This window comes from Vipera ursinii, assembly GCF_947247035.1.
Source record: "Vipera ursinii genome assembly, chromosome: 4".
NCBI lineage: Eukaryota > Metazoa > Chordata > Lepidosauria > Squamata > Viperidae > Vipera > Vipera ursinii.
Window position 1 is genome coordinate 52,115,203 of NC_139514.1, and position 13,024 is coordinate 52,128,226.

Sequence of the window (13,024 nt, forward strand, 5' to 3'; positions counted from 1 at the left end):
TAAAACAATATGTGAATATCTTGTTGGTTTGTTACTGACCATTCTTAACACAAATGCAATCTATGATATGAACACTCACCTATTTATTTAGAAATCTGATGGTCTTGTTTTTATAAAAATAATCCCCCAAATATTGAATTAATTAAAAACAACACTATTGAGCTACTATATTAAAAGTAAAAAACATTTAGTTCCTTTTAGATAGGTAAAAGTAAAGGTTCCCCTGCACATGTGTGCTAGTCGTTTCCGACTCTAGGGGCCGGTGCTCATCTCCGTTTCAAAGCCGAAGAGCCAGCGCTTGTCCGAGGACGTCTCCGTGGTCATGTGGCCAGCATGACTAGATGCCAAAGGCGCACGGAACGCTGTTACCTACCCACCGTAGTGGTCCCTATTTTTCTACTTCCATTGTTTACGTGCTTTCGAACTGCTAAGTTGGCAGAAGCTGGGACGAGTAACAGGCGCTCACTCTGCTATGTGGCACTCGGGATTCGACCCGCCAAACTGCTGACCTTCCGATCAACAAGCTCAGCATCCTAACCCACGGAGCCACCGCGTCCCTTTTAGATACAAATGCTTAAAACAAACATTTAATTACTCCTGGTCTTTCTGAAGCGAAACAACCTTCTACAGAGAATTTGGAACTGGAAAGCGACAGATGGGACTGGGACGGACCTGGGCACAGGCCACAGTGGGAGAGTGGCCTGTTTTACATCGGCAGCCCCATAGAGGTGGGAGCTCTGTGGGTGCTGCCCCACCCAGGGTGGGCATTTTGGACCATCCCCGGAGGCAGACTCGCGCCCCGTTGTGAGAGGACGGGTTGTGGTGTGCCCCTGGGAGCATCCAACCAAGTGGCAGTTGGTTGGTGGATGGCCCAAATGTCCCACTCCTTTCGTTCGATCCTCCGGTTGGTTTTAATTATTGGACTGCCCTCTCTGGACTTGCTGACTGTATGCATCGATATTCCGATACGGACTTACTCGCCCTCAGGGGTGCCCCCCTCTCCTGGGTGCGTCCCGCCTTCTTTTCTATCCCTAGTCTCGATGAGGGGCCCAATTATTGGGACCCTGAGAGATGGCCGGGTAAGGCCAGGGGTTCTCGATATAAATTTAATAAGAGGCCCCTGGTTAATTTTTTAGTCAAAATTTTTAGGGGGTTGGGGAGGGGGGTGGGGGGTAGTGGTTGTCTGGCGGTGGGGGGTAGCCAAACAACTTTGTTGCAGGCCAGGCCTGGGTCTGACGGCGTTCGGGGGGAGCGGGTTGTGGTTACATCTGGGGCTCATGAGCGGGTCGTGGGATTACCAATTCCCACGACGGGGAATGGCAGCAGGCGGATAGACAGGGGGCCATATCGTTACTGGGAGGGCCGTCTCCGCTGTCTACAAGCGGTGAGGCGCTCCGACCCTCTGGTTCTTCCCCGAGGTGCCGGGAGCGGGGATGTGCAGCCTCCTGAACTCCGGCTGGTGTACCTGAATGCCAGGTCCGTGGTTAATAAAGCTCCCCTCGTTAGGGATTTAGTTGAGGGTGAGCATGCGGACCTGGCTTGCATCACGGAGACTTGGTTGGGCCCAGAGGGTGGGGTCCCTTTGGTTGACCTCTGCCCACCAGGCTTCCGGGTGCTACACCGGCCACGAGCTCAAGGTAGGGGTGGGGGAGTGGCGGTTACCATTAGGGAGACCTTATGTCCGTGGGAGACCACCGTTCCTCAGATAGTCGGGTGTGAGTCTCTCTTTATGAGATTTGGTCCTGGGGCGCAGTTGGGCTTGCTGCTGGTGTACATTTCGCCTAGTCGCACAGCGGCAGCCCTGCCCGAGCTGCTCGATATCCTCTCGGGTTTGGTGGTTGAGTTTCCCAAACTTATAGTTTTGGGAGACTTCAATCTACCATCCCTGGGAGGTTCATCCGAGCTAGCTCGGGAGTTCATGGCTTCCATGGCGGCCATGGACCTGACGCAAGTAATTTCAGAGCCAACTCATGAGGGAGGCCACACCCTTGACCTGATTTTTTTATCTAGACGGTGGTTGGATGATCTAGGTGGGGGCTCTCCATTTATTATGCCCCTGTCATGGACCGATCATCATCTCCTGCGGCTGGTCTTCCGCTTTGCCACCCCCCGCCGTGGGGGTACGGAGCCAATTAGATGGTACCGCCCCAGACGCTTAATGGATCCTGATAGATTCCAAGCGGCGCTGGGGTCCCCACCTGCCTCCACTGCTCACAGCTCGGCTGATGCCTTAGTGGAAGCCTGGGAAAGGGCAGCCGCTGAGGCACTTGACCGGGTTGTACCCTTGCGGCCCCTGACCCGGCGCAGATCCCAGCGAGCTCCATGGTTTTCCGCGGAGCTCCGGGAGATGAAGCGTCGGAAACGGGGCCTAGAGAGCTGCTGGAGGTCTAGCCGATCCGAACCCGACCGGTTGCGGTTAAGAACCTATATTAGGTCTTATCTCGCAGCGATGAGGGTGGCGAGGTGTAATTACTTCTCCACCCTCATCGCGTCCGCAGATAATCGCCCGGCCGCATTGTTTAGGGTGACTCGCTCACTTCTTAATCAGGAGGTGAGGGAGGATCCCTTGCAAGGTCGTGCCGAGGAATTTAGTCAACATCTGTCGGATAAAATCGCTCGGATTCGGACCGGTTTGGACTCCAGCTGGGCAGAGTCAGGCGATCAGGACACGGGCGGTCTTGTCAATGTTATCTGGGAAGAGTTTGATTCTGTGACCCCTGATGAAGTGGACAGGATTATGGGGAGGCTGAGCTCCTCCACATGTTTGTTGGACCCGTGCCCTTCCTGGCTGGTTTATGCAGCTAGGGAGAGGACACGAGGCTGGCTCCAGGCGGTTATATCTGCTTCTCTGAGTGAGGGTTATTTCCCCACCGTCTTGAAGGAGGCGGTGGTGAGACCTCTCCTCAAGAAGCCTGCCCTGGACCCAGCTGTTTTGAACAACTTTCGTCCAGTCTCCAACCTTCACTTTCTTGCGAAGGTTGTTGAGAGTGTGGTGGCGCATCAGCTCCCTCTAGTCCTGGATGAAGCAGATTATCTGGACCCCTACCAATCGGGTTTCAGGCCCGGGTACAGCACGGAGACGGCATTGGTCGCTCTGGTGAATGATCTCTGGAGGGCGCGGGATAGGGGATATTCCTCTGTCCTAGTCCTATTAGACCTCTCAGCGGCTTTCGATACCATCGACCATGGTATCTTGCTGCGGCGTCTCAGGGGATTGGGAGTGGGAGGCACAGTTCTTCAGTGGTTCTCCTCCTATCTCCTGGGACGCTCGCAGTCGGTGTTGGCAGGGGGGCAGAGATCGGCCCCTAGGTCTCTCGTTTGTGGAGTTCCTCAGGGGTCGGTTCTCTCGCCCCTCCTGTTCAACATCTATATGAAACCGCTGGGTGAGATCATTCGTGGTTTTGGAGTTGGGTATCATCAGTATGCCGATGATATCCAACTTTTCTTTTCGACCCCAAACCACCCCAGTGATGCCCTCGCCGTGATGTCCCGTTGCCTGGAGGCGGTTCGGGTCTGGATGGGGAGGAACAGACTTCAACTCAACCCTGACAAGACTGAGTGGCTGTGCATTCCGGCATCCCGGGACATTCAAAATGTTCCATCTCTTTCTATGGGGGGTGAGCTCTTACCCCCCGTGGATAGGGCTCGCAACTTGGGAGTCCTCCTAGATTCACGGCTTACCCTGGAAGATCATATAGTGGCCGTGACTAGGGGGGCTTTCGCCCAGGTTCGCCTGGTGCGCCAGTTGCGGCCCTATCTCAACCGGGACGCCCTGTGTACGGTCACTCATGCGCTCGTGACCTCTCGCCTTGACTACTGTAATGCTCTCTACATGGGGCTTCCCTTGAAGACCACTCGGAGGCTCCAACTGGTACAGAATGCGGCCGCGAGAGTTGTCTTGGGAGTTTCCCGGTACTCCCATGTTACACCTTTGCTCCGCGAGCTGCATTGGTTACCAGTTGTCTTTCGGGTGAGGTTCAAGGTGTTGGTTACGATCTTTAAGTCCCTACATGGCATGGGTCCGGGATACCTCAGGGACCACCTGCTGCCGGCATCGATTCCCCTCAGCCCTGTGCGTTCCCACAGAGAGGGCCTCCTCAGGGTGCCGCCAGTCAGGGAATGCCGACTGGTGGCCCCCAGGGGGAGGGCCTTCTCTGTGGGCGCCCCGGCATTATGGAATCAACTGCCGGTGGAGCTCCGGATGGCACCAGACCTCCGAACTTTCCGTCGGGGCCTGAAGACCCACCTGTTTGAAATAGCTGGTCTGGCCTGATGGGGGATTATGGGTTTTTAATTGTTTTTTAAATTTGTATTACTGTTTTAATTGGGCATGGGTTTAATCTTTTTTTAATTTTTGTATTGTCTTTTTTATATATGCCCTGTGAACCGCCCTGAGTCCCTACCAAGGAGAAGGGCGGTATATAAATCAAATAAACTATAAACTATAAACTATAGATGTGCAGAAAGTCAGTGTTTTCCCTACTTAATGCTCTTCAGGATGAAAGAGCTTTTTTCTAGCAAAAGCATTGGTCTGTTCTCTCTTTCCTTACACATTACTTTGCATATGTTTTACAATACTGTAAGACTCCAACAAAATGGAGAAAGAAGAACCCCCACAATAATTCAGAAATTTAGAAACGGGGAGGAAAGTAGTTCTAATAACATTTTGGTCCCAGGGGTGACAAACTTAAAGAAGGAATCATTTCGTGCAGGTGTTGTAGGAGGAAGCAGCAGTAGCAACAGCCCACTTGCTTTGCCTGGACATTCCCCCGTGTTTTCCTGCATCCCCATCTAGCCCAGGGGTCCCCAATCCCCGGTCCATGGACCGGCACCGGGCTATGCCAGAAACCGGTCCACGCAAACAAACAAAGCCCCATCCGCGGGATGCAGGCAGTACATGAAACCACGCCTCCTCCGGTCCGCAGAAAAACCTCTCTCCATGGAACCAGTCCCTGGTGCTCAAAAGGTTGGAGACCTCTGGTCTAGCCTATTCATATGTTGAAGCTGTGCCCTATGGTTACATATATATGTACCATATAAAACCAAGAGAAAGGGCAATCATCCCGAAAAGCCATCCTATATAATCAATTGTTTAAAATGACTCCAACAGGCAATAAGCAACCTTTTACATGATGGGAATGGAGTGGGGAGAAAATTCAGATGCTTACCTTGAATCTGACTCTGAGGCTGAGGATTAAAAGCAGTTGTGTGGTTCAAGGAAGCTCTTGGGTTAGGTGCTGGGGCTGGATGATGTGGGCTAACCCTTATAGCTGTGCGACGCAACTGTTCCAGTTCACTCAGGCGCTCTGAAAAGGACAAACTTCCAGTCTTTGTCTGCTCGTCTAGTTTCTGACGATGTCCTATTGTGGAAACATTGTGGGTGAAGGGAGAAAAGGAGAAATTGTTTTATTGATATACACAACCTGAGGCTGTATGTAATTATCCATTACAGGACTTAGAAAACCAATGGTCTGTTCCATATTACATAGGCATGATATCAAACAGTCTAACTAAAATCCTACATTTCAATGAAACTAAGACTAATTTCAGCTGGATTGGAATAGGAACCTTGATCCCCTAGAGCAGACATGTCAAACACAAGGCCCGGGGGCCGGATCCGGCCCGCGAAGTGGTTTCATGCGGCCCGCGAAGCCATCCTGGAAACAGTGAGGGAACGGCCCCCACTGCCTTGGCCCTGGCCCAGAGACCCTCCTTCTGCCAGAGACCCTCAGATCTGTCCCACTCCTGCCCAGGCCCCCATAGGCACCCTTGACGCGAATGATGTAGAGCTGGCCACGCCCACCCAGTAGGCCATACGCACTCTAGCCACGCCCACCCAGTAGGCCATGCCCACCCAGGCCATACCCACCCAGCCCCCTGAGGGCAACCACAATGCTGATGCGGCCCTCAATGAAATTGAGTTTGACACCCCTGCCCTAGAGAAATGCCTACATAACTGTACTAGAACATATGGTACATTATAATAGGGTCTGACAAGGACTACACATGCCTATCGTGCTTAGCAGGTGATAACAGGCATTTTATGATTTAAAAGGTAGTAAATTGTCACCCTGAAATATGAGACTTTTATTTCTTATCCTCTCTATTAATTTATTTAGTCTTTGCTAAAGACTAAAGAAATAAAGTAATATACTTTATGGGATCCTTGTCTGTAATTATTTTTTTTACTCCATGCCATTTCGTTTTAAATTTATTTACCATAGCTTATTAATCTTCATCAGGGTAGCTGGGGAAGACTAGTATACTTCCAAGAGCTAAGTCCCAGACAGGTTTTTTGTGAAGCTCACCAAAACATAATGGAGCTTGCTGATCCTTATGTGCAATAAATCCATAGTATCTTATTCTTTTGCACATTCGAGTTTTAATTCAGATTTAAGACTGCATACAATAGGCTGCAAACAATTGTCTGTAAAAGTTAAGTATATTCTGCAGATCTGGGGGGGGCAAAAATCTAAACCTTCATTAGAGTTACAGAGTTTTTTTAATCCAATAGAGCTATTCTTTCACCCCCTCCAACAGGTTTTTGTGAAGATAAGAAGTTAGCAAAATTGAGAAAAAAATGTACGCTTAAAAGCAAGGGCTAGTAACTGAAATTAAATTTTACAGTTTGTGCTGAAGTTTGAACAACTTATCTCTTCTTTGTTCTGCCAGACTCTTTGGCACAGTCTTCCAGAGATAGCATTATAATAAGCTATCAATTATCTCTGGAATGAAAGGAAAGCAGGACATATCTAGAACCAGAAATGAATTCAATATTGCACCCTTTAGTTTATACCATTTCCCTACTGCTCTTCTAAAAAACAACAACAGCCCAGAGTCAATATTTTCTTCTGATAATTTTGTAGTTCAAATGCAAATCATCTTCTTATGTACAGCATAACCAGAAACACAAATGTGAATAGTGAAGATTTGTGCTCTTCGTATAATTATTTGAATGAAAAAATATCTTTATTAATGTACAACCTGTGTACATATACTCATAGTTAAAAATAAAAAAAAATAACTAGAGATTTACCAGTGCTAGATGTTTGTGGAAGGGATGCATAACTTGATATTGTTGGGTTTCTATTTACTAGCCTGTACATACTGTCTCCCCCTCTATCCATATAATACAAACATTTTGTGATATTTCCAGCCATTTAATAATAATATATTAATTTGGGAGCTGATGGACCTCACACAAAGGTGTTGTAGCACCTTGTTGACTAGACTATCCCTTCATTAGTGCTTACTAATTTTTCTTCAGTTTCCAAGGGGTAAAGTACTCTCTTTTAAATAGTAGTCTAGATGTAGAAACAATACTATTTTTTAAAAAAAATCATATAAAGCAGTAAATATCCTTTGAACTCAGTTCCTAGTGGCTACATAGACATCTCCACTTTTTTTGCAGCTAGTTTGCTATAGCCTGGTTTCAAGAAGTTGTCTAGTGTCATCTGTGGTAAAAATTGTGATAATGAAATTATTCTGCAATATAGATACATACAGAACTTTGTTTTTTAAAATGACCACCTGAAATTAAAAAAACTGCATTCTAAATAAGCTTTGTTAGAGCACCTATAAAACACCTCTATCCTAATCTGCTCCCCTCCAAATTAGGTATTCTGAAAAATTAAAAAAAATGCTTATTCAGTTTATAAATTGCAAGAAGAATGCCTCATGTAATGTAGTGGTTAAGGTACTTGAGGTGTCACTTTTTCTCAGCTTGGCCTACTTCAAGGGTTGCTGTTGTAGGGATTAAACCCCATGTAAGATGCCTTGAGGTAGATGGACTGTAAAAGATGGGCTGTAGCATTAAAAAACAAATAGCCATGAATAAAAACTGATTCGCTAAAATAAAAGTTGTGCATTCACTTAAATCAAAGTTGTGTTAGTAGGCCTTGGAACTGTCTAAAAACAAGTATTTACTTGACAGTTAAACTAATTTCCAAAATGATCTCTCTCTCTCTCTCTCTCTCTCTCCATATACGTAAAAGTTTTTACCTAAAGGAAATATTAAAACCAATCAAATTTACGTATATGTTGTGTCCCCTTATTCTACTCACTAATTGTACAGCTACAAAAATAAAGGTAAAAGGTAAAGGTTCCCCAGCACATGCATGCTAGTTGTTTCCGACTCTAGGGGCCAGTGCTCATCTCCGTTTCAAAGCCGAAGAGCCAGCGCTTGTCCAAGGACGTCTCTGTGGTCATGTGACCGGCATGACTAGACGCCAAAGGCGCACGGAACGCTGTTACCTTCCCACCGCAGTGGTCCCTATTTTTCTACTTGCATTTTTACGTGCTTTCGAACTGCTAGGTTGGCAGAAGCTGGGACGAGTAACAGGCGCTCACTCTGTTATGCGGCACTTGGGATTTGACCTGCCAAACTGCCGACCTTCAGATCGACAAGCTCAGCGTCCTAACCCACTGAGCCACCGCATCCCTTATAAAAATAAAATAAGACTATAAAAAGCGATCTGTTAAGAGAACACTGAAATTCCGTCTGAAGGAAATTGTTTCCTGTTCAGCTTCTATCTATCCCATTTCCAGTGTTCAGAGTTTGGTCATCCTCTCTTCTTGGAGAGCTCCCAAACTTGATGCTACACACACACACAACAAAAAAGGGGGGAGGGGCGGGAGGCAGACCTGTCTAATTGCATTTTCCTCCTTCTCTTAGAAACCATCTGGAGAAATAAACTTCTAGGCAGACCTATAAGCTTTGCTCTGCATCCAAACTCTGATAATCCATTCTGGAGTTCTCCCGGCAGGCTATTAGCCAAAATGCTACATATTTTATATCGGCAAAGTACTATATCATCCATCATCATCTTACTTATTGCCAGTAAGTATTTCCACACCATCATTTTCTTTCCCCAAACTTTGAAAAGCTGTTTGTCATCAACCCTAACCTGAACTGCAGAGAACGAGGAGCCAGATTCACAGTTCCACTAAAGCAGTGGCAGGTTCTATAGCACCAAAAATCCCCTCACGTCTTTTTTTCCTACACAAAAACAACAGCACCCCAGCATCAACTGATCTGGGTGCACTGAGTGGCCATTGGAGCTATCAGACTTTATAGGAACTCAGGAATTATGAGGAGAGGTGCAGCAAGATTTCTCTCCACAGAGCCACAGCATTGTAAAACAAAACAAAACAACACAAAACAGGAGGCAAAGATTTCCTTTACAAACAGTGTCAATACAAAGCAGCTCGCTTCTCCATCTCTGGAGGTCTCGGAGCAGAAGGTGCTCTCAAACTAATAAAGAATCCCCATGTAGAAATGCCCATTAACAGAAGTCATAACAGTAGTGCTAGCATCAACAAAGATTGAGGTAATACAGAAAACACAAAGCTTTCTGTAATCTGCAGGCACACGTAAACACATGAAATAAATTCCAGCATGCAGAATTTATGTAGCTACCCCTAGTAACCTAACCCAGTGTTTTTCAACCTTTTTTGGGCAAAGGCACACTTGTTTCATGAAAAAAATCACGAGGCACTCCACCATTAGAAAATGTTAAAAAAATTAACTCTGTGCCTATATTGACTATATATAAAGTAATTCTCTTGAATAGGAATCAAATAAACACAAAGAAAGTATTTTATAATTACTTTTCAATTTTTCCCACAGCACACCAGGCAACATCTCGCGGCACACTAGTGTGCCGCGGAACAGTGGTTGAAAAACACTGACCTAACCGAAGTACTTTATTTCCTGCCTTTGAGGAGTTAAAAAAAGTTACTAACCAAACTGCGTTAAATCAACAGGCACTCTAGCAATGAAAAGATCCTCTATTCCATTGCTCATGCATGCCCTGAGTCATCAAAACTTTGCTTAACAAATGGGATAGTGGGAAGAAAAGTAGATTTTGCTTTTGCTTGAATGTTTACCCTTACAACATGAACCAAAATAACCTTGTGATAAAACTAGTGACCTTTCATTTCTTTGAAATAAATGTATTTACATTTAAAGTCTAGAGTGGGTTGTTTAAGAAAGAGAAATTTCAATGTTTTCACTGTTCAAACACTTCATTAGAGACAAGCAAGACTTCTATTTTATTCATTTCTGTTTAATCTTAAGCAATATTATACTTTTCCCTGCCCTTTTCTTTCCAGCTGCAAGGAGATATAGTAAGCTACTATATAGTGTTTTTAAATCAGAGCGTCAGAGAAGTTTCCAAACAGCAAACAGGCAGGTTATTCTTCCCATTATTATTTTTTTTGGCTTCATATGAACAGCACAGAAGGAATCAACTAGTATTAATTTTCAACAGTGAAGTGGTGTGGTCAACCCAAACTGTCAGGAGCAAGATTGAAAAGACAGGGTCAATGAATAACAATAACCAGTCCAGAATGCCATGCATGGGGCGAACCATATGTTTTCTATTTTGCCGATATAAAAATATTATTCCTTACTAACTTATCTTAGAAAATATGGTGAAACCATTTCTCTTATGTTCAAAACTGAAATTGCAGATGATGATCCATAAAACCTTCTGCAGCCAGCCAACCTAACTAGAAGAAAATTACTTTCATTTCCAATTTCATTACCACAATTTCCATTGAGTTCCTAATCTCACCATTTATGTGCTATGTCAGTTCTTGAAGAGGGCAGTTTTGGTAATTTACATTTTACTAGACACTGCAAAGCTTAAGCCTGTACGTGTCCCACAATGTCCCACATTTTCCAATAAAAGCTTATTTCCAAAATTGTTACTTATCCGTATCCCAAAGTCCTTGGCTTGGACAGACTGTTTCAAAATTGTCCAAATGCTCTGATTCAAAATCCATTGTTTATGATTTCTCTTGAAAATGTCATTGGGATTTGGGCTGTTTTATTTGTGAATCTGTAGAGCTCACAGAGAACAGACAGCCAAACAGACAGTCAAAAATTGTCAAATAAAATAAATAAATAAATTTTTGTCAATAAGCTAGGAATGGAGAACTATAATTGCTCACCTATTGGCCAATAATTGAGTCATCCTCCCACTCTGATGGTTTCACACAAAAACCTGTGCCCTGTCCCCCTTTAAAAATAAATAAAATTGTAAACTGTTATTGCTTTTCCTTCACACAATGAGAAAGCTTCACATGACAACAACCAACTATGCAGACTGAGAAATTAGGCATGCAGAAGGAGATATGCTAGGCGTCTCCTCCAATGATTGCACATATCACCCACTGATCTTAAAATAAAATAGTGCCACACTTACAGGTGGCTTTTATCACAGGAAATAGATTATTGAAGGATCTGGTATTAGTGGAGAATAGATTGTCACTACTATCAGGATACATCAGGAATTCTTCAGGATGATAACTCTAGACAGCATATTGTAGTAGGGATGGAAGCTCAGCTTGATTTTGTATTAGATCTGCATATATATATGTATATTAGCCCACAGCCTTGGTGGAGCAGTGGGCTAATGCCTCCTTAAGTAACACCAGCTGCCTGCAATTAGTGCAGGTTCGCATCCCACCAGGCTCAAGGTTGACTCAGCCTTCCATCCTTCCGAGGTAGGTAAAATGAGGACCCAGATTGTTGGGGGCAATTAAGCTGACTTTGTAATAATGCCGCTTGGTGTGTGTGTGAAAGCCCTAATAAGCAGGCATATACATAGAATGAAGGCTACTGCTAAGCTTGTAAGCCGCCCTGAGTCTTCGGAGAAGGGCGGGATATAAATGGAATTAAAATAAATAAAAATAAAATAAATAAATAAATATATATGTATATATATGTATATATATATATATATATATATATATATATATATATATATATATATATATATATATATATATATATATATATATATATATATATATATATATATATATATATATATATATGTCAAATGTTAACTATTTAGATTACCTTGCTAGGCCCCAAACTTGGGGCCTAGCAAGGTAATCTAAATAGTTAACATTTGACACATATCTCCCCTTGCAGAAGCTAACAAAAGCGAGAGAGATCCTGTGGCTCAAGAGGTAAAAACAACTGCCTAAAGTGCAATCAGCCCAGGTTCGAATCTCAGAAGGGTATGGCTGACTGATGAAAACTAATAAGTTAGAAATGCATTTCAGTCTCCCTTAATTCTTTGTTAGTAATTTACACAAATATATGAGCTGTCCGGTATGACTACTGCCTGTTCGATGGCCTTCAAGATAGGCTGAAAACTGGAAATAAAGATTTGCCCCATGTTTGGGGCCTAGCAAGGTAATCTAAATAGTTAACATTTGACACATATCTCCCCTTGCAGAAGCTAACAAAAGCGAGAGAGATCCTGTGGCTCAAGAGGTAAAAACAACTGCCTAAAGTGCAATCAGCCCAGGTTCGAATCTCAGAAGGGTATGGCTGACTGATACTAATAAGTTAGAAATGCATTTCAGTCTCCCTTAATTCTTTGTTAGTAATTTGTGTTCCCTTTATTTTTTTGAGCAGACTGAGTGGCTGTGCGTACCGGCATCTCGGGATATTCAGAACATTCCATCTCTTTCTATGGGGGTGAGTTATTACCTCCCGTAGATAGGGCTCGCAACTTGGGAGTCCTCCTAGATTCACAGCTTTCTTTGGAAGACCACATAATAGTTGTGACTAGGGGGGCCTTCGCCCAGGTTCCCTGGTACGCCAGTTGCGGCCCTATCTAGACCGGGATGCCCTGCGTACGGTCACTCATGCGCTCGTGACCTCTCGTTTAGACTACTGCAATGCTCTCTACATGGGGCTGCCCTTGAGGACCACTTGGAGGCTCCAACTGGTACAGAATGCAGCCGCGAGAGTTGTGTTGGGAGTCTCCCGATACCCCCATGTTACACCTCTGCTCTGTGAGCTGCATTGGCTCCCAGTTGTCTTCCGGGTGAGATTCAAGGTTCTGGTAATGGTTTTCAAAGCCCTACATGGCATGAGTCCGGAGTACCTTAGGGATCACCTGCTGCCGGCGTCAACTTCCCTCCGCCCTGTGCGTTCCCACAGAGAGGGCTTCCTCAGGGTGCCACCGGTCAGAGAATGTTGTCTGGTGGCCCCCAGGGG

At 45.0% G+C, this 13,024-nt stretch overlaps 1 protein-coding gene across 1 annotated transcript in view; it reads right to left on the minus strand.

The window, feature by feature from the left end:
- Positions 1–13,024, minus strand: part of RUNX1 (RUNX family transcription factor 1) — a 114,133-nt gene that overhangs the window by 52,525 nt on the left and 48,584 nt on the right. Inside the window, exon 4 of the mRNA XM_083361447.1 lies at positions 5,169–5,360. Coding sequence (XP_083217573.1) covers positions 5,169–5,360 — 192 coding nt within the window. The remainder of the gene's footprint in view (positions 1–5,168; positions 5,361–13,024) is intronic.